This window comes from Phacochoerus africanus, chromosome 3, assembly GCF_016906955.1.
Source record: "Phacochoerus africanus isolate WHEZ1 chromosome 3, ROS_Pafr_v1, whole genome shotgun sequence".
In the NCBI taxonomy this organism is placed as follows: Eukaryota; Metazoa; Chordata; class Mammalia; order Artiodactyla; family Suidae; genus Phacochoerus; species Phacochoerus africanus.
The window spans coordinates 197,466,520-197,487,619 of record NC_062546.1 but is presented as its reverse complement, the minus strand read 5'-3'; the positions used below and the strand labels follow the sequence as shown (position 1 = coordinate 197,487,619).

The 21,100-nt window shown below is 46.9% G+C and overlaps 1 protein-coding gene across 2 annotated transcripts in view; it reads right to left on the bottom strand.

The window, feature by feature from the left end:
* ARMC9 (armadillo repeat containing 9) overlaps positions 1 to 21,100 on the bottom strand; it is a 172,089-nt gene that overhangs the window by 137,692 nt on the left and 13,297 nt on the right. The window contains exons 2-7 of one of the 2 annotated variants that reach the window (XM_047773747.1): positions 19,677 to 19,764; positions 17,810 to 17,935; positions 14,478 to 14,645; positions 11,365 to 11,520; positions 9,432 to 9,524; positions 5,105 to 5,129 (exon numbers count right to left, since the gene is read on the bottom strand). In XM_047773747.1, coding sequence (XP_047629703.1) covers positions 5,105 to 5,129; positions 9,432 to 9,524; positions 11,365 to 11,520; positions 14,478 to 14,645; positions 17,810 to 17,935; positions 19,677 to 19,727 — 619 coding nt within the window. In that variant the 5' untranslated portion in view covers positions 19,728 to 19,764. Of the gene's footprint in view, positions 1 to 5,104; positions 5,130 to 9,431; positions 9,525 to 11,364; positions 11,521 to 14,477; positions 14,649 to 17,809; positions 17,936 to 19,676; positions 19,765 to 21,100 lie in introns of both variants that reach the window. The other variant, XM_047773746.1, reaches the window with a different exon arrangement.

Here is a 21,100-nt window from a genome sequence, read left to right as displayed (position 1 = left end):
CTTGCCATGCAAGATCTCAACGTTTAATGGGGATTTCTTGTTTCATGTTATTTTAATGAAACTGCCATAGTCTTGGCAGTGAAATTTATTGAGACTCTTCATATTTTAAAGCTGCCGACATAACTTGTGCAAAAGTCCAAAGAACTGCAACCCAAATTTTAAACAAAAGATATATACAACCAAAAGAATGCCAGTGAAGGTCACAGAAAGTTCTCCTGTAACCCCAGCATGAAATGAAACAATAACAAAAGTGTTGGAGATTGTCCCCACAGTCAGGCAGTCAGTTTCTCCTCTTGTAAACACTTCTACTTCATTTAGATGCACCGCCTCCTTTTCTAAGAGTAGATGAGATTTAATTTTAGAGCCCCCTTGGCTGCTCAAGAAGATACATTTTAAAATACATAATTTTAGGTTATGTTAAAAAGCTAAAATTGGAGTTCCCGTGTATCACAGTGGAAACGAATCCGACTAGGAACCAAGAGGTTTCGGGTTCAATCACTGGCCTCACTCAGTGGGTTAAGGATCCGGCGGTGCCGTGAGCTGTGGTGTAGGTCGCAGACTCAGCTCGCAACTGGCGTGGCTGTGGTTGTGGTGTAGGCAGGCAGCTGTAGCTCGGATTAGACCCCTAGCCTGGGAACCTCCATGTGCTGTGGGTTTGGCCCTAAAAAGACAAAGAAAAACAAAACGTTTAAAAAAAAAAAAAAGCTAAAATGAGTCACTCTATCCCTGCAGTATCATACACTCAATCTTTGTGTTCAGATATAATTTGGCTCTTTGCTATTATAATTCACAAATACTGGATGAAGAAAGTGAAGGCTCATAACTAGGAATGTAGGTCACCAGTTTCAAAAACACTACTTACAGCTCTGAACTCTAGAAATATGATCAGCTCCCCATTTTCTGAAAGGGCCAAATTGATCAATGCCAAAAATGCTAAAAGATACTATGTCTATATCCCTTTTAGATGGCTGAGTGAGAGTACCGATCCGAGGAGTTCCCATCCTGGTTCAGTGGTTAACGAACTTGATAGGACTCAGCTAGGGTCCATGAGGACGAGGGTTCAATCCCTGGCCCTGCTCAGTGGGTTAAGGATCTGGTGCTGCTGTGAGCTGTAGTGTAGGTCGCAGACTCGGCTCAGATCCTGCATTGCTGTGGCTGTGGTGTAGATCGGTAGCTGCAGTTCCGATTAAACCCCCAGCTTGGGAACTTCCATGTGCCGCAGGTGCGGCCCTAAAAGACAAAAAAAAAAAAAAAGAAAAGAAAGAAAGAAGCAATCCAACATGCTGCCAGTCCAAGCTGCCAACCTAAGCTTTTATTCTAAATACCATTTTTATTTTTATTTTTTATTTATTTTTATTTTTTAATTTTTTAATTTTTTTCTTTTTGCCATTTTCTTGGGCCGCTCCTACGGTATATGGAGGTTCCCAGGCTAGGGGTCAAATCGGAGCTGTAGCCACTGGCCTATGCCAGAGCCACAGCAACGCAGGATCCGAGCCGCATCTGCGACCTACACCACAGCTCACCGCAATGCCAGATCCTTAGCCCACTAAGCAAGGCCAGGGATCGAACCCGCAACCTCATGGTTCCTAGTCAGATTCGTTAACCACTGAGCCACGAGGGGAACTCCTAAATACCATTTTTAATATAATTCCTTTTGACTTTGCCACTCCAAATACTCTTCTTACCTTCTTCAAAAGCATCCCTTGGAAATCCCACTTTACCCATGAAATCTTCCTTTCAGGATACATGATATTTTTCAACACTTCCATTTAAAAAACGACACCTGGGGTTTGCGGTTAAGGATCTGGCAACACCTCTGCAGCAGGTCAGGTAGCTGCTGAGGTGCGGGTTCAATCCCCGGCCCCGGCCAGTGGGTTAAGAATCCAGTGTTGCTTCGGCTCTGGTGGAGGTCGCAGCTGCGGCTTGAATTCAATCCCTGGCCTTGGAACTTCCATATGGTGCAGGTGCCGCCATAAACAACCAAACAACAAAAACACCTGGGTCTAGGATTAAATTAAACTGGGGGCTTGTCTGTGCCATGTGGTCATTACAGCCTTAGCTACTAGAAGGAGGGACAAAGTGGGGACAACTAGCTATCGTGACACTGGGCCTGGGCCTCAGGCACAAGTGCCCTATGGTGCTAATCCCTGATCTCCACAGCAGTACTGCATTCAGGGGTTTATCCTGCACAGACACACACCATGCCTGCTAGACGTGGTTCCACATGCAGCTTGGCTGTCCGCAGCAGAGTCTGTTCCAAACAAACCCAGAGAAGGCTCGAAAACCCTAGTCTCCTTGCTCAACACCAAATGAAAGGCCTGTAGAAAAGTACAGCTCCTCTGCTTGCACCCAGCCCCATGTCTATTTGTCTGCAAAACTGGGCCGCTTATCAGAGGCATCACTAGCTCCAAGCAAAAAGCCATCCCCCCAAACTTCAGGGGATGCTGGGGTGACAGAGACTGGCAGAAACTCAGGAATCTGGGAGACGTTTCTCACCGCCTTCCTGCCCCCGATGCCTAGGAGTCCAAAGACCAAATCCAAACGAGGACAAAACACATCCAGTTAAGGAAGGAAGGTAGTTCTCTGGGACCCAAAGGACGCAGGTAAGGGGGTGGTTTTAAGCAACAACGGCGACGTCTTTCCACGCCTTCCCATCAAGGGGTGGCCCGCAACTCTCCTTCCTTTGAGTGCAGGCTGGCCTCAGGAATGTGCTAAGAATGCAGCAGAAATGACAGTTACTTCAGAGACCGGGTTTGAAAAAGGTGACACAGCTTCCACCGGCCTCCTCTGGGGACATCCACCCTGGGTGGGAACCCAGCCGCCAGTCCCTGAGGCAGCCCCAGCCGCATGGAGAGTCCACGTGGGTGTTCTGGTCTAGGGCCTTTGCTGAGAGCCCGGCCCACAGCCAGCACCAGCCACCAGACCTGTGCACATGGGGGAGGAAGCCTTGGAGATGGCTCTGCCTGGCTTTGTGTGTACCTGGCAGACACCCGAGGAAGAACTAAGTGAGCCCACAACTCCTAGGCCGTGCAAGATGATAATAATAATAATAATAAATGGACAGTGCTTTTTTTTTTTTTTGCTTTTTTAGGGCCGCACCCATGGCATATGGAAGTTCCCAGGCTAGGGGTCGAATCGGATCTACAGCTGCCAGCCTACACCACAGCCACAGCCACGCCAGATCTGAGCCGTGTCTGCGACCTACACCACAGCTCACGGCAACGCTAGATCCTTAACCCACCAAACGAGGCTAGGGATTGAACCTGAATCCTCACGGATACTAGTTGGGTCCATTTCAGCTGAGCCACAACAGGAACTCCTAGACATTGTTCTTTTATGACACTAAGTCTGAGGCGGTTTGCTAGGCAGCAAGAGAAATAGAAACAGTGAGGCAGGAGTTCCCTGGTGGCCTAGCAGTTAAGGATCCAGCGTTACTGCTTTGGTGCGGGTTTGATCTCTGGCCTGGGAACTTCTGCACACCGTGGGCATGGCCAAAAGAAGAAAAAAAAAAAAAATAGGGAGGCAAAGGAGCATTTCCAGGACTTGTTGGGCAAGATCCATGTGCCCAGCTGAAATGAAGAACTCCCACCGTGCTGAACGTGAGAATACTGGCACCGGACCCAAGCTGGCCAAGGCCCAGCACTGTACTAGCACAGCAGGGAGCAGGCCTGAGGAGCTGCAGGCCTGGGGACTCATCCTCGGTGTAACTGTGCTGGGGCAGAGTCACCCAGTGTTCCCCGTGGACCCCACCAGGCCACACCAGAGCCTGCTCCTCCGTGTTCTGGCACAGATTGAGGGAGCTGATTCTGAGCCCTCCTACTCCTCCAGGAGGGGCCCCCATGGCGCTACAGCAGGGGTGGCCCACGTGTAGAGCTGCTGGGCTGCAGACACATGAGGCTACAAGGGGCGGGAACAGACACTCCCACTCTTTTGAGCTGAAGCTACTGAGGCCCTCGCATGACCCAAACCTGGAGCTCTGCTCATCCGTCAACTCCCTAGAAAGCAAAGAGTTAAATAATGTACGGATGCATCTTTTCTTCAGAAAACTTTAATTCTCGGGAGTTCCCGTCGTGGTTCAGTGGTCAACAAATCTGACTAGCATCCATGAGGACGCAGGTTTGATCCCTGGCCTTGCTCAGTGGGTTGAGGATCCGGCGTTGCTGTGAGCTGTGGTGTAGGTGGCAGATGCAGCTCAGATCCTGAGTTGCTGTGGCCGTGGTGCAGGCTGGCAGCTACAGCTCCGAGTTGACCCCTAGCCTGGGAACCTCCATATGCCGCAGGTGCAGCCCTAAAAAGACAAAAAAAAAAAAAAAGAAAGAAACTTTAATTCTCTAAAAGGAAACAAAAACAATGGCAGAAAGTTTTGAAAGCCTGTCTAACAGGACTGTGAAAAGGGTGAATGTGCTATTTCATGGAGTAAAACTCCACCTGCTGGGAATGGAGGATCATGCCCTCAACGGCGATCAAAGGCACCTCGCACGTCCTTTCCAGCAGAATAATGCAAGCGGTTTTCATAATGTGGCATCAAAGATAAAACTCCCTCGAAGGACCCCAACCGTGGCTGCTGATTTCACGTTAACTACAGTTTTTCTCACCTTTCTGGGAAATGAATGGGTCTGGTAAAAATTACTAGTCACGGAAAACCATCATCTGATGCTAAAAACTTAAGATGGAAAGTCCTACTTTGAATGTAAAAGATGGAACTGCTTTATAAGAATGGGTCCCTTCACACTGCTCCTGAGAGAAGCAAGACCTTGTTAGACTATTCAAGGTAGAAGTGAAAGATGCTAAAATAAATAAGTCTCTCCCCGCCCACGCTCCTCTGTCTTCTTGCAGCTACCGTAGTTACATGGCTCTGGCATCTGCTTGGCTTCGCTTCATTTCTCCATGACCCAGTTACCTGACACACAAGACAAAGCACGTAAGGATACCAGCCACCCTGAACAGTGGGCCTCAAGGAATGCAGACGACTGCAAAGCATGTCCTAAATATTTAGATTTTTAAAGCCTTCGTCTGCCAAGTCCGGGGAATTCTCTCCATTTCATTACTTAAAACTCGACTTGGCAAAGTTCTTACTGACAACATGTTAATCTAGAGGATTTACCTTTGTTGCTTTGTCCATTCTCCTTCTGGGATGAAAAGAAGTTGAGGAAAACAGGCTGGCTTTCAGCAGATGTGCTCAAAAACATCTCGCACTGTGTTGGCCAATCTGAGAAAGAACCTCAGTGTGGTTAAAAAAAAAAAAAAGAAAGAAAATGAAAAAGAAATCTCAGGATAGAGAAGGGTGCTTTTTTTTTTTGTCTTTTCTAGGGCTGCTCCCGCAGCATATGGAGGTTCCCAGGCTAGGGGTCCAATCGGAGCCGTAGCCACTGGCCTACACCAGAGCCACAGCAACTGGGGATCCGAACCACGTCTTCGACCTACACCACAGCTCACAGCAATGCTGGATCCTTGACCCACTGAGCAAGGCCAGGGATCGAACCCACAACCTCATGGTTCCTAGGTGGATTCATTAACCACTGAGCCACAAAGGGAACTCCCAAGAAGAGGGCTTCTTAATACTGCTCTAAATAGCCGAGACATTTCTTGATACTTGGATGCCACATTCTCAAACAAACGCTCCTCTCTCCATCTCAGGCACTGCTCTGCACAGCCAACAGCCCCCTACCTGGCCTCCTTAGCCCTTCAAAACCTTCCCCACAGCTACCAAAATGTTGGACTCAAAATGCAAATCTGAATTCAAACCCTTTAACTCTGCAATTTCAATGCAAAAACCTTAGCCCAAGGAGATTGAGACTGAGATTGAAAACAGCCCAGGACAGCAGCTATGTCCACAGACTCTGGTGCCTGATTCCCGGGTTTGAACCTCGGCTCCCTCACATCTGGCCTTGTGGCTGAAGGCGAGGTGTTCCCCTGGCTTATTTGGGTTTTCTTCATTTGGGGGGTAACAGCTTTCCTGAGCTGTAATTCCCATGTGAGATGACCCACCCACGTAAAGTGAACATTTCAGTGATTTTCAGTCTATTCATAGAATTGTGCAACCATTGCTACAATCAGTTGGGGAACGTTCTCATCACCCAACAAAAGAAGCCCATTGGCAGCCACCCCCACGCTCACCCCTCTCCCAGCCCTAGGCAGCCGCTAATCTAATCTGTGCTCTATGAACTTGCCTCTCATGGCCTTTTCACACAAATGGAATCAGACAGTAAGTACCTTTTGTGTCTGGCGTCTTTCATTTACTACAAAGTTTTCAAGACTCATCAACGTTGTAGCACAGATCAGTAACTCATTCACTTGTATTGCCAAATAATAGTCCCCCGAGTGGATGTGCCACGTTTTGTTCATGCATTCACCAGCTGAGGCACATCTGGGTTTTGGCACTTTGGGGCTATTTTAAATAATACTACTGTGATCACGCAGGTACAAGCTGCTGTGTAGACAGGTGTTTTCATTTCTCTGGAGTACACAGCTAGGAGTGGAAATGCTGGATCATATGATAATTCACTATTGAAACTTTCAAGGAAATAACCTATTTTTGAAGAATATTTAAAGACACGAGAAAATGCGCTCTTCATTTGATAAAAATATTTAAAAGTACACAAACACAAATGAGTATCTATCCTTATTTATGACAAACGTTATATACTTTGGGGTATATGTGTGTATATAAATGCATTTTTATCCTTTCCAAATATTCTATAAGGAATATGATCAGTATTATAACCAGGAATAAAAGAAGAGTGATTTATTTTATTATTATCTTTTTTTTTTTTTTTTTTTTGCTTTTTAGGGCCACACCTGCAGCATATGGAGGTTCCCAGGCCAGGGGTCCAATTGGAGCTGTAGCCATCAGCCTACGCCAGAGCCACAACAACGCCAGATCCAAGCTGCATCTGCGACCTACACCACAGCTCACAGCAACAACAGATCCTTAACCCACTGATCAAGGCCAGGGATTGAACCTGCAGCCTCATGGTTCCTAGTAGGATTCGTTAACCACTGCGCCACGACGGGAACTCCCGAGCGATTTTTTTTAAATGTAAACGTGAGCATGTTGTCCTCCTTAAAACGCTTCAAAGGCCCCTCGTTACTTACGGGGTCTCACAGGAAGCTTCCTTTGCTGGCCTCTGTCTAGTCTGTCTTTCTCTAGCTCAATCCTTCTACGCCAGTAACACTGAATTCTTCATGGTTTCCCAAACACACTGTACGAGCTGTTCCCTCCACCTGGAAGGCCGATCCTTCAGGCTGTCTGCCCCACAGACGCCCACTTTACGGTTCAGAACTCCAACTTGGGTTAAGACCTTAAACGATGTCTTAGCCTTTTCTTTGGATCCCTAATTCCCAGCACAATCTTCAACCTAATATATGTGTTGAACTGAACTCCAAATATCTCCACGTGACGAAGAAGAGAAAGGAATGATGTTTACAGTGACCTGCTATATTTTGGTGTATTTGCTTCAAGGCACGTTGAAGAGGATAAAAGTTGACAAGTATTTGTAAACTATAACACTAACAGCTAACAGTTATCAAATGCTTACTATGTGTTAGACCATTTTAAGCAAGTTTTTCATGTATGAACTCAATCCTCATATTATTTCTATGAAGCGGGTGCTATTATTAATGTAACTAATATGATTTACTATGTAAATAATTTCTTTTATTAAGAGTCTTTATTGGTACCCATTACTTTTTTTTGGCTGTGCCCACAGCATGCGGAAGTTCCCAAGCCAGGGATCCAACCCACGCCACAGGTGTAACTAGAGCCACAGCAGTGACAAGGCCAGATCCTTAAGTGATAGGCCGCCAGGGAACTCCCTGGTACCCACTACTTTTAAGAAATGCTTTTTAAGAGTATTAAAATAATCATAAGCCAGGTTGGGAAAGTCTTAATTTCACTGAAAACTGTTGTTCTATGTGGACCTCTAAGAAGGAAAAAAGAACTGGATATGCAAACATAATGGTATATGGGCAGAGGGAAGTATTTGAAGAAAACCTTAAGGATATAAGAGCAGAGAGAAGGAGCTCCCTGGTGGTTCAGTGGGTTAAGGATCTGGCGTTGTCACTGGTGTGGCTCGAGTTGCTGCTATGGCGCGAGTTCAATCCCTGGCCTGGGAACTTCTCCATGACAAGAGTGCATCCAAAAAAAAAAAAAGAAAGAAAAAATTGCAGAGAGAAGAGCTGTATTCAGCCTGACTGCGGACAGTCTCAGCATGAGGCTGAGGTGTTGAATTCAAGCAACCAGGAGCCACTGAAGGCTCAGGAAGCTGAAGCAGAAGAAATGTGTCACAAAATCCCAGGGACAGAGGAGTTCAGTCAGGAAAAGAGAGACCAGTGCTTTGGAATTAGAAAGGAAGCAGAATGTATTATGCAGCAAAGTAGGTTATTTTTTAAATTAAGTTAAACAAAACAAACCCTAGCTTTATAATTCAAAATGCTATATTCTTGTTGTGAAATAACTTTTGAGAGATTCTTGTTCAGAACAAAAGGAGATGAGCATCTTTAAAGACTAACAAGCTCGGAGTTCCCTTGGTGGCGCAGTGGTTAACGAATCCGACTAGGAACCATGAGGTTGAGGGTTTGATCCCTGGCCTTGCTCAGTAGGTTAAGGATCTTGCGTTGCCACGAGCTGTGGTGTAGGTTGCAGACGAGGCTTGGATCCTCCATTGCTGTGGCTCTGGGGTAGGCTGGCGGCTACAGCTCCGATTGGACCCCTAGCCTGGGAACCTCCATATGCCGCGGGAGTGGTCCTAGAAAAGGCAGAAAGACAAAAGACCAAAAAAAAAAAAAAAAGACTAACAAGCTCTGGGAAATCAGCCTCCCTCGGGGGGGGGGGGGGGGGGGGGGGGAGACGGGGCCCACTCTTCTTGGGACAGGCTCCATTTCTACCTGCTGCCTGCTCTTCTGTCCAGTCAGTGACGCTTTTACTCTCAAAAGCGTCCCTATTTAAATTAGATTGTGGCGATGGCTGCACAATTCTATGCATTTGCTAAAAATCATTAAATAATATGCTTCCCCGGGGTAAATTTCATGGTGTATCAATGATACATCAGGAAAGCTGCTTTTCTCAAAGTCCCAGTTTGAATAAGGTATACATGACTTGTCCACTTGCCCTGGTCTCCAGGCCTTAAAAGGGACAGATCTTCTGCAAAGGGCCAGTTCTTCCAAAAAGTTCTTCTCCAAGAAGACAGACTTTTTTTCTCCTACTCAGACAGCAGCTAGGCACACGACATGAAAATAAGACCCTAGCCAAGTCTCAGACACCCAACACCACAGAGGTCAAACCTTTCGTGGTCTTGGCATGTGCTCCCATTAATGCTTCGCCCACTTTGAAGTATGAAAGCACCACTGCTACCATCTTCCCCGCTGAGGCTGCCCCGGCCAGGGCACTGTCCTAACGCCAGAGCTGGTCTCCACTTGGTTCAAAAGGATACATATAATGTGAAAAGCTTTGGCATGTTACTGGCCTTAAATATTAAAGCCAGGAACTTTTCCAACTTCAGCTTTAATTCTGGAGACCAAGAATCCTGAAAGAAAAGGAAAAAAACAAAAAACAAAAAACAAAAACGAAAAACAGAAAAGCACCAATCATTAAATGCCAATACACATTGTCAAGCTGTGGCCTTTTTAGGGTTAAATAACTCTGCCACGGTCACCGAAATCAGAAGCAAGATGTCTTGCCAGGGGTGTGATGCTGTAAAAAGCAGGTGTTAGTACATCTGATCAGTTCATTTATAGAAAATTCAAGAGCCCACAGGAGGAGCAAAGAACAGAGTACTTTTGTAAACAGGGAAAAAACAACCCTGTATGGGATTTGAATATTTCACGTGATTTAAACACGAGCATGACAGGTAACCTCATCGGGTTGACTACCAAAAGCAATTCAGTACAGTTTAGGCATAGGTGGTGCTAGGAAGTATACACAACTATCACTAAGTTTGTAAAAGGCTCCAGAAGAAAGAGACTCACTTCCACAAACCTCGTAAGGGAAAAGAAAGAAGCTGTTATCTGTCTCAAATACTCCATCATGTCTAGCATTATCACATACTGTTAGTTTGATATGTTCCTTAAAAACAAATTATTTATCTCATGGAGTTCCCACAACGGCATAGTAGGTTAAGGACCTGGTGTTGCTACGGCTATGGCATAGGGTCGAAGCTGTGGCTCAGATTCAATCTGTGGCCTGGGAACTTCCATATGCCACGGGTGCAGCCAAATAAATAAATAAATAAACAAACAAACAGACACAGAGTTCCCATTGTGGCTCAGCAGTTAACGAACCCAACTAGTATCTGTGAGGACTTGGGTTCGATCCCTGGCCTTGTTCAGTGGGTTACGGATCCGGCGTTGCCATGAGCTGTGGTGTAGGTGGCAGATGCAGCTCCGATCCCACGTTGCTGTGGCTGTGGTGTAGGCCGGTGGCTACAGCTCTGATTAGACCCCTAGCCTGGGAACCTCCATATGCCGAGAGTGCGGCCCTAAAAAGACAAATAAATAAATAAAATAATTTGGGGATGGCCCAGAAAAACCCCAAGCACAGCATTCAACTGTAATACTCTGCAACAAGCTGGCTCTGAGGACATCCGTCAACCACCTGACCTTCTGTTGAGCAGCCACTACTCAGGAGTGATAAAATTTCCTTTAGTGAATTAGAGCAGAAACTGAAACGTTCCGGCTTTGGAAGAAGAACTGTACCTGCTGTTTGATGCAGGGAGTAAGTGCCATACAAAGTCTTGCAAAGGGTGTGAGGTCTTTAGAAAAAGTATCTATTTACATCAAAATATTTGTCTCTAAGTACAGTTCCATAAACTTGTCAGTGGGACACATTAATTTTAGTAAATCAACAAAAATTACCTTAATAGGTAAATCTTATTTATAGTTATGCTACACTGTTAACTAAAATGAAATAAAACAATTAAAAGGGCTAGAGGCAAATAGTCTGAAGAAATGATATAGTACACAGGCAAGTAATCATATAAAAGCAAGTGAGAATTTTAGCACAAATCAAAATATACACGGCCGGTGTTGCGTAAAGTAGCCTAGTGTGTTGGGTTTTTTTTTTAGGACTACTAATCTGCACGGTAAATTAGGATATGACCGTTTCAGTACAGCAAAAGTTTACACAGAATGATTTTGGAGGTTAGTATATTATAAAATATTTATGTCAGTCTGGGTTAACTGGTCTGGGTGCAACCAAAAATTCCCATGTTATGGCACTAGAAAAGTTTGTTAAAGCAAGTTATCTGCACACCCTTTTAAAAAAATAACCTAAGCCAAGTTTTAGTGTTTTTGCAGCATCATGCAGCAGCCATCAGCATACACAACGCCGCCCGAGATCTGCTGGGAGACTCAGAGGCTGTCACTCACCTGGAAGAGCTCTTTGAAGGAGGGGTGCGCCGCAGGCTTGGGAACAAATGGCAGCGCATAGAAAGGGAGGAACTCCGTGGTCTGGCTCAGCGCTGCCCCTTTGGTCTCCAGGTAGGTTTTGAAATAGGAAATCCTCTCATCCAGTTCCTCCTTGTCCTACGAGGCAGAGGGGAGAAGCGGGGATCTTGGCTGAGGTCTCCTACTTGCTGCCCGTGTACCCGCCTCTCGCCGAGGCCCCTTCAGTTCCAGCCCCGGTGCTGGCATCCTCCGCATTTGGCCTGGCCTGTGTCCTGTACCTGATCATCCTAGTGTCACCTCCCGCCTCCCCCCAATTTCACCCCTTTGTGCCACTGTCAGGAATATCAGAGAACTAGGTATATACGCTGCTCAAATGCTGCCTTTTCACTTAATTATCACCACTTTCCATATCCCTAAAATTCTTCAAAAACTTTATTATTATTATTATTATTTTGGTTTTTTTTATGGCCACACTGCAGCATATGGAGGTTCCCAGGCTGGGGGTCGAATTGGAGCTGTAGCCACCAGCCTACACCAGAGCCACAGCAATGCGGGATCCGAGCTGCATCTGTGACCTACACCACAGCTCACAGCAACACCGGATCCTTAACTCACTGAGCAAGGCCAGGGATCGAACCCACAACCTCATGGTTCCTAGTCGGATTCATTAACCACTGCGCCACGATGGGAACTCCAAAACATTATTTTTTTTTTTGTCTTTTTGCCTTTTCTAGGGCCGCTCCTGCGGCATATGGAGGTTCCCAGGCTAGGGGTCTAATCAGATCTGTAGCCACCGGCCTACGCCAGAGCCATAGCAACTCGGGATCCGAGCCGAGTCTGCAAGCTACACCACAGCTCACGGCAACGCTGGATCCTTAACCCACTGAGCAAGGCCAGGGATCGAACCTGCAACCTCATGGTTCCTAGTCAGATTCGTTAACCACTGCGCCATGACGGGAACTCCAAAACATTATTCTTAATGGCAGGACCAAACCTCATCTTGTGGGACTCTCATAATTTATTTAACCAATTCCCCACTATCAGATAGGCACATGGGTTTTTGTTTGTTTCTGTTTTTTAGTGCCATCCTGGCAGCACATGGAGGTTCCCAGGCTAGGGGTCGAATCAGAGCTGTAGCCGCTGGCCTTCACCACAGCCACAGCAATGTGGGATCTGAGCTAAGTTTGCTACCTTTGCCACAGCTCACGGCAACACTGGATCCTTAACCCACTGAGCAAGGACAGGGATCAAACCTGCGTCCTCATGGATGCTAGTTGGGTTCGTTAACCACTGAGCCATGACAGGAACTCCCAGATAGGTATATGGGTTTTTGTATTTCAGATCGCATAAATTAATATTTGCCTGCATTCCAAATTTCCTTACAATTTTTTTTTTTCTTTTTACCACTGCACCTGTGGCATGTGCAAGTTCCTGGGCCAAGGGTCAAATCAGAGCTGCATCTCTGACTTAGGCCATAGCTTGAGGCAACACCGGATCCGTAACCCACCAAGGGATCCAACCTGAATCCTTACAGAGACAACGTTGGGTCCTTAACCCATTGAGCCACAGTGGGAATGTCCCATAAGTTACAGGGGAGTCATGTTTTGAAACAGAAGTTTTCCTATCATTATTCCTTTTCTTTATTACGCCAAGAACTGACTTCGCCTGCTCCACACCGTCCGCGTGTAATCCAGGGTAAGTCACGTCCCCTTCGGGGTTCCCATTTCCTCCTGGGCCTCAACAAGAAGGTCCACCCTGGCCTCACCTGGTCCGTCCCACACAGCCGTACCCAGGCCAAGCCCGTTCTTCTCGTTAATGCAGCTCATTTCGCCGCCACCGTGAAGCCCCCTTCTGACCACTAGACTTTAAAAATGTGTTGCTTTTTTTTTATCTTACAGCAAAATGGAAAAATGAGAAAATAAAAGTAAAATAAAAAAAATGCAAATCTCCCATGATGACCCCTATGTGAGTCCATCGTAAGGAACTCAGTGGCTCAGTGATGTGCCACCACGCTGTAAAGCTGCCCCCTCCACCACCAACCCCTCCCGTGGCCCTGATGTTTTAAAAAGTGAACAGAGATCCTCAGAACAGTAACCCAGCATGGAGGAGCCCCGAAACAAAGGCACATGGTCCAATGTCAGCCTGGCCTGCTCCCCTTCTGTCCCTCCCCCTGAGCCCCTGGTTCACCCGCCAAAGCAGGTGCCGCTGCTCCCTCTCCTCGTCCCATCGCCAGCCCCACACCTGCAGGAAGACTGCAGCGGCTAAAGTCAACTCGTTACTCAAATGGACATGCCAGTTTTCCACTATTTGAGCTTAAATTTATCTTGTAATATGTGGTCGAAAACGTGGTCTCCGTACGTATTCGCTTAGCTACACATGTATGTATTTTCGTTAAACTTTTTCTTTCTTTTTTTTGGTCGCAATGTTCAGCAGCTTGCTGTGGGATGTCAGTTTCCAGGGCAGGGACTGAACCTGGGCCGCAGCAGTGCAAGCACTGAATCTTAACCCCTAGACCCCTGGGGAGCTCCCCACGTGTGTGTACTTTAAGTGACCAGAGCAACTTCGTTTTGCTGAGTTTTCAAAAACTTGAGGTATTCAGGAAAATGTTGACCATTTTCATTTCGTCACAGAAATGAAAATTAATTTCCCATGTAAGTTAGCAAATACACTGCTGGGAATGAGATTTTTTTTAAAAAAATCATTCATCAGGACAGAAGACGCCTTAGAAGCAATATAAAAAATGTCCACAAGACTAAACCGAGGAGATCCCGTTGTGGCTCAGCGGAAACGATCCATCCAGTATCCATGAGGATGCAGGTTCGATCCCTGGCTTCGCTCAGTGGGTCGGGGATCTAGCGTTGCCGTGAGCTACAGTGTAGGACACAGGCGAGGCTCAGATCTGGCATTGCTGCGGTTGTGGTGTAGTCCAGCAGCTACAGCTCTGATTCAACCCCTAGCCTGGGAACCTCCATTTAGGTACGGCCCTAAAAAGCAAAAAAAAAAAGACTAAACGAATGCTCATTTGGAAAACATCATAGCTAACGTTCTCCTTTCACACGCCATTTGGACCAACCCACGCGACACGGTAAACCTACAGGTCTCCCTACGGAGTGTTTCAGAAGGTAGATGGCGAAATGGATGTGGAGGTAGAATTCCAACTTCTGGGCGAGGGAGTCACCGTCTCGGATGGAACGGGGAATGTGCTCCTCCCACAAATCGAAGAACTCCCTCTGGTCTCCACTGTCGAAGGCAGCCAGGAGGTCCTTCTGGGGAGAAGACATCAGACTGAAGCCCGCACGGAAGGGATGCCCCTCGTCCACCCCCCAGGTTCTCGCACCCTCCCAATACCCTGGACGCCCTTCTACGCGCCATCGCTGAGTCTCCTTTGCAGAGACCCAGCGGGCTTCAAACCATTCAGGCTGAGATTCCTGCAGACCAACTCTGCTTTCCCGCCCCTTTGCAATATCCAATCTGAGCATCAAAGAATAGATGCAACATTTAAAGTCTCTGAAATGGAAGGAATCAGGCACAGGCCGAAGACTGAGGCCAGAGACTCGAGGGCGCATGAATACTATGAAGTCGCCCTTTGGAATTACAGCACAGAAATGATGAGAACAGGCCAGACCCAGAGCCCGGCCAGACCTCGGCAGAATGAACCTCATACCTACGGAAACTTGCTGAGAGCATGACTGCCAACTCCCTGAGTGGCTGGGAGCTCATCCACCCTCAGCGGTCAGTCCCAGGCCTGGCAGGTGGGTGCTGTCATGTGCCCGCATGTCTGGCAGAGAGGACACTGTGGGAACCAAGCTCGGACCCCAGCCCAGGCCCTCCAGTTCCAGAGACAAGGAGGCCTCAGCTCGAGATGGAGGAGGCGGCCCAGGCCGGCACCGATCCAGCCTCGGAGCCGTGCGGGTCTGACTACATGGGGCAGGGCCAGCTTCCCCACTCATCATGCAGGGCGGAAATAGAGAATTCTGGAGAAAGGAGGAGGCAGTTACTATGTCACTTGTCTCACAAGACGGATGATAACTGACACATCATTTGCTGCATGATTTTGCAGATTTTTTTTTTTTTTTGTCTTTTTAGGGCCACACCTATGGCATATGGAGGTGTCCAGGCTATGGGGTCTAATCGGAGCTATACCTGCCGGCCTACACCACAGCCACAGCAACGCGGGATCCGAGCCAAGTCTGCGACCTACACCACAGCTCACGGCAACGCAGGATCCTTAACCCACTGGGTGAGGCCAGGGAGCAAACCTGCAGCCCCATAGTTCCTAGTTGGGGTCGTTAATCACTAAGCCACAATGGGAACTCCAGATTTTGCAGATTTTGATATAAGGCAGAATCGAAAGAACTTCCCAATAATTGAAAACCAACACAGCTTGTATTGTTTTCCTTTTGGCACCAGATGCCCAAAGTACTCAGAACTACATTTTGTGCTCAACTCCAAAAGTACTTCTTAGATGGGATTTTCTATAGACAGACCAGTTCCCCTACCCAGCACCAGTATGTGCCACCATTATTTGGGGACCATTTTTTTTCTACTCTTTTTGAATGGTTTTACTTTTTTTTCTGTGAAATTGTCTTTTAGGTTATACAGTCTAGTTTTTCATAATCAAACTTTTTAACATGATAAAGTGGAAAGGTACAGAGAGCAATGTTCCGGTGTTCAGTGATCCTTAAAGTCAAAGACATTTCATTCATAAGGACTGTCCCAGGGTGCGTCTGACGGAGTGTTCTCCGTGTCCCGTGACTCAGAACGACTGGCACAGAGGACTGCCTTACTCTGGAAGGGACTGCCATACATTGGAAAGGAATTCAGAATTTTTCAAAATAAGCCCTACCATGAAATTCTCTCTTTTTCAAAACTGGCTGCTTTCTGTTTCTCGGCCACGGAAACGGTGATAGGGAGCCGGCCCGCAACTGCGGGGCAGGGTGGGCGCCAACATGAAGCACGGGCAGCCAAGCACTGCCACCTCTGGAAGAATTTAGGGGAACCTGGCCAGCAGATTCCCCCTTTCTTGTTACTGACTGATCCACAGGTGAAGGGGGGCCTCCCAGGGGCTGTGCTGCGGGGACCCGGCCTGCCCCGGGCCCACCTCCCCGGACCTCTGAGCAAACCCTGCCAGCCACTCTGCAGAGGGGTCTCCCTCGAGAGAGGTCCAGTGACCGTGCGAAGGAGGCGAGCACAGGCTCTGTGGGTCTTTTAAAGCGTGGAGTCCAGGTATTTTCTCGACGTGGCTTGGCAAAGTTCACAACTCGAATATCAAACGGCCCAGCGACAGTTTACCCTACATTCTACATCTGCAGACCTGGGACCACAAGCCTTTTCTGTGCCCTTATAATCCCAATTTATGGATCATTCGGTACCTGGAAGCGGTCCCTGCATTTAAAATAATATGGGAGTTCCCGTCGTGGTTCAGCGGCTAACGAATCCGACTAGGAACCATGAGGTTGCGGGTTCGATCCCTGCCCTTGCTCAGTGGGTTAGGGATCCTTCATTGCCATGAGCTATGGTGTAGGTCGCAGACACGGCTCGGATCCTGCATTGCTGTGGCTCTGGTGTAGCTCGGCAGCTACAGCTCCGATGGGACCCTTAGCCTGGGAACCTCCATATGCCGCGAGAGTGGCCCAAGAAAATTACAAAAATAATAATAATAACAATATCTATACATGAAACAGTCCCGGGTTACAACTCATGGGCTCACAAGATATTATTAACTTCTTGAACGTAAAACAGGATCAAAATCGGAATTACCAAGATCAGAAAGTTTACACATCACCAACAGTCACCGATAAACACACACACACACACACTTTCTTACAGAATGGTGCTGTGCTTCGGGAAGCTCCCCCTTTGTGGCACCGACACTTGGGGAAAGTTCCTAAGTCACAGTTCTGGGTATTTTTGGGGGCCATCTACAATGGCGGGGCACAGCTAGTTATTGCGTGAGCAGAAAAGACACACTTGTGACAATCAGAAAGTTTCAAAGTCTTTCAAGTTAAGGGCAGACTCTGTTTCCGTGTCTAGTAAAAGGATGCTGCCTTGCATAGGACTTGCTCCCTGCTCCCTCCAGCCTCCCCAAACAAGAATGCAAGCTCCACGAGGGCAGAGGGTTCATTTTGTTCTGTTCATCACTGTGTCCCCGGCACCTAGAACTAATAACCTAAAATGCCACCATGTGGGGACATTTATCTCAGTTTCTAGGCATCGCATGGTTTCCTTTCCCTTCTTCCCCAGAGATGGATGTGAAAGCTCTTGTGCTGCCACCCATTTCCTAGGCCGGGTGCAGAGATCTGAAGATCGCAGTCTAATGAGGCACCCTGCCCAGGTCCCCAGAAATGACTCCAACATTCTCTAATGACAGCATTTTTACAAGCTCATAGCATCTTGATGATCTGCAGAAATAAAGGAAAAATGTTACCTGGATTATCAATGGTTTGGAGTCCCTTAAAGAGCCACATGCTGATTTAGGTAATGGTTTTCCTTTTATTTTGCATTCTTTTGAAAATGTTTTCAAGGTGTCTTCAAATTCGGCGAAATCTAAATACTATGTTTAAAAAAGACAGCGTAAATGTATATATAGATATATATTTCATGGTTTTAACGTCAACAGACTAACTCTTTTTTTTTTTTTTGGCCACGTCTACAGCCTGCAGAAGTTCCTGGAGCAGGGATTGAAACGGTGCCACGGCACTGACCCAAGCCACAGCAGCGACAACACTGGATCCTTAACCAAGGAACTCCCAAACTGTCTTTGATGCAACTGTACAAGCTCAATATTATCACAGATTTATAATGGGATTAATGAACTTTGGGAGAAGCAATTTGGCAGGTTAAGCCCAGTGATTTTTCTTTTTTTTTTTTAACCTTTTTAGGGCCATACCCACAGCATATGGAGGTTTGCAGGCTAGGGGTCGAATTGGAGCTATAGCTGCCAGCCTATGCCACAGCCACAGCAATGTGGGATCTGAGCTTATACAGTTATATCAAAGACAGTTTGGGAGTTCCTAGCACCAACTATGTGCCAGCCCCCAGCTAAAAGCAGTAGAGAAGTACAAAAATCCTAAGGTGTGAGCCCCAACCTTCAAAAGCTTTCAGTGTGTGGGACACATAAAGGTCCACTAACAGGCAACGAGTTAAATAGAGGACAACGGAGCCAGCCACTCGATAGAATACGCTACAGCCTGGAAAAGTATCAGAACGATCATGGGAGATGTCCATGCTGCATTGTTTTTGGGGAGCCAAGCCACGGCATGTGGGAGCTCCCAGGCCAGGGATCAAACCCTCACCACAGCAGTGACAACACTGGATCCCGAACCACTAGGTCACTGGGGAACTCTCATACTACGTTATCGTTGATAGATAAAAGTTCTCATTGTGGCTCAGTGGGTTAAGAAGCCAACTGCAGCAGCTCAGAAGTTCCCGGAGCTGCAAGGTACAGTTTTGATTCCCAGCCCGACGTAGAGCATTAAAGGTTCCAGCATTGCCACAGCTGCAGCTTAGGTCACAGTCACATATCAGATTCAACCTCTGGCCCAGGAACATTCCTACGCCACGGGTGTGGTCATTAAAAAAAAAAGTTCCTATTGTGGCTCAGCAGCAACAAACCCAGCTATTAACCATGAGGATGCGGGTTCAAGTCCTGGCCTCGCTCAATGGGTTAAGGATCCGTTGTTGCGGTGAGTGGTGGTTTAGGTTCCAAACATGGCTCGGATCTGGCGTTGTTGTGGTGGTGGTGTAGGCTGGCAGCTGTAGCTCTGATTTGACCCCTAGCCCAGGAACTTCCATATGCCACACATGTGGCCCCAAAAAACAAAAGGCAAGCTACAGAACAATGTGTGCGGTATCATCACATTTTGTAAAACAAACTACAGTCGCGTGAATATATGTTGAAGGTTCATAGAACATTCTGGAGAGGTAGTATAATAAATATACTAATTTAGTAATATACTAAACATAGAACAGTCTGGAGAGGTAATCTACTAAACCATTAACAGTGGGCACTGCAGTAGAGCATGGAAATTCACTGTTTATACCTCCACACCGACTTTTTAACCACAAGCTTGAGTTGCTTTTATAACTTCCTTTAAAGGAATTCTAAAAAGCAGCTTTTTAAGATTTCAGCTTAGTTACGAAAACAAAATATAAACACATGGAAAATTTTTAAATTATGGTAATGAAATGACAGAAGCACGACAAGGCACTGCAGGATTTGTTGCATTGTAAAATATAGGCTTTACAAGCTTTCAAGATCTCTTTAGCTGGGACCTGTGCTTTCTAAAACCTACCTCTTTCACTAGTCCAAGTAATTCTGATTCATGAGCCAGAATGTCTCCCATGTTGAACCGCTACTGCTAATTCTCACAGCAAAAATCTCTACAAGGCAAAAACATAAGACAAAAGCTTTCATTTCAACCATCTGAGAAATCACACAAAGGTGGCTGTGGTGGCAGAATTATGGTGCCCAAAGCTGTCCACGTCCTAGTCCCCAGAATCTGCGAATATGTTAGGTTGCACGAAAAGGGGGGATTAAGGCTGCAGATGAAATGCAGGTTGCTCATTAGCTGACCTTAAAATAAGGAGAGGAGCCTGGATTATCTGGTGGGCCCAACATAATCACAGAGGCCTTATCAGAGAGGGAGGAGGCAGGAAGGTCAGCGTCAGACGGATGCAGTGGGACAAAGACCCGACCAGCCGTTGCTGGCCTTGACGAAAGAGGAAGGGCAGGAGCCAAGGCATGCAGGCAGCTTCTAGAACTTGGGAAAGGCAGTAAACTGATTTGCCTCTGGAGCATCCAGGGAGGAACAAGCCCTGCCAACACCCTGAGTTTAGTCCGATGAGACCCATTTCAGGTTTCCAACCTCCAGAACTGTTAAGACACTAAATGTGTTGTCTTACTGTCTGAAGTCTTTAAGTTCGTGGTAATTTATTACAGCAGCCCTAGGAAATACAGTGGCTAAAGTCAAAAGCAATTCTCTCCTCTCTGATGACTAGTTAAAATGAATGTGGACAGAGACTGGAGGGAGGAGTAAGTGAGAAAGGCAAGCACTGCTGGTGAAAGTGTGGAAGACAGTTTGTCTTATTTCGCTTGCTTCTTATTGACTTACTTATTGTTGGCTGTGCCCGTGGCATGTGGAAGTTCCCCAGCCAGGGATCAAACCTGTGCCACGGCAGTGACCCAAGCTGCAGCAGTGCCAATGCCGAGTCCCTAATCTACTAGGCCATGGGGGAATTCCCTGGAGTTTTCCAATGTGCTCTCACGCAGTATGTGTGATTCAACTAGTCAAAACCACAAAGCCTATTTGGAACAAAACAGAGGTTTTATTTTTGCTTTTTAGGGCTGCACCTGTGGCATATGGAAGTTCCCAGGCTAGGGGGTGAATCAGAGCTACAGCTGCCGGCCTACACCACAGCCACAGCAATGTGGGATCCGAGCCACGACTGTGACCTACACCAGAGCTCACGGCAACACCGGATCCTGGACCCACTAAGTGCGGCCGGGGATCAAACCCGCAACCTCATGGATACTAATCGGATTCATTTCTGCTGCAAAAATAGAGTTTATGAATAAGGTGAATTCATTTACCTTAAGGGAGGATATGCCCTAGAATTAATCTGATGTGGATGAACACAGAGTCACTAATCCCTCTCTCTGCTTCCAAGTAAAAAATATTAACCATTCACAACAAGAGAGCAGGTGCTACTTAGTTAA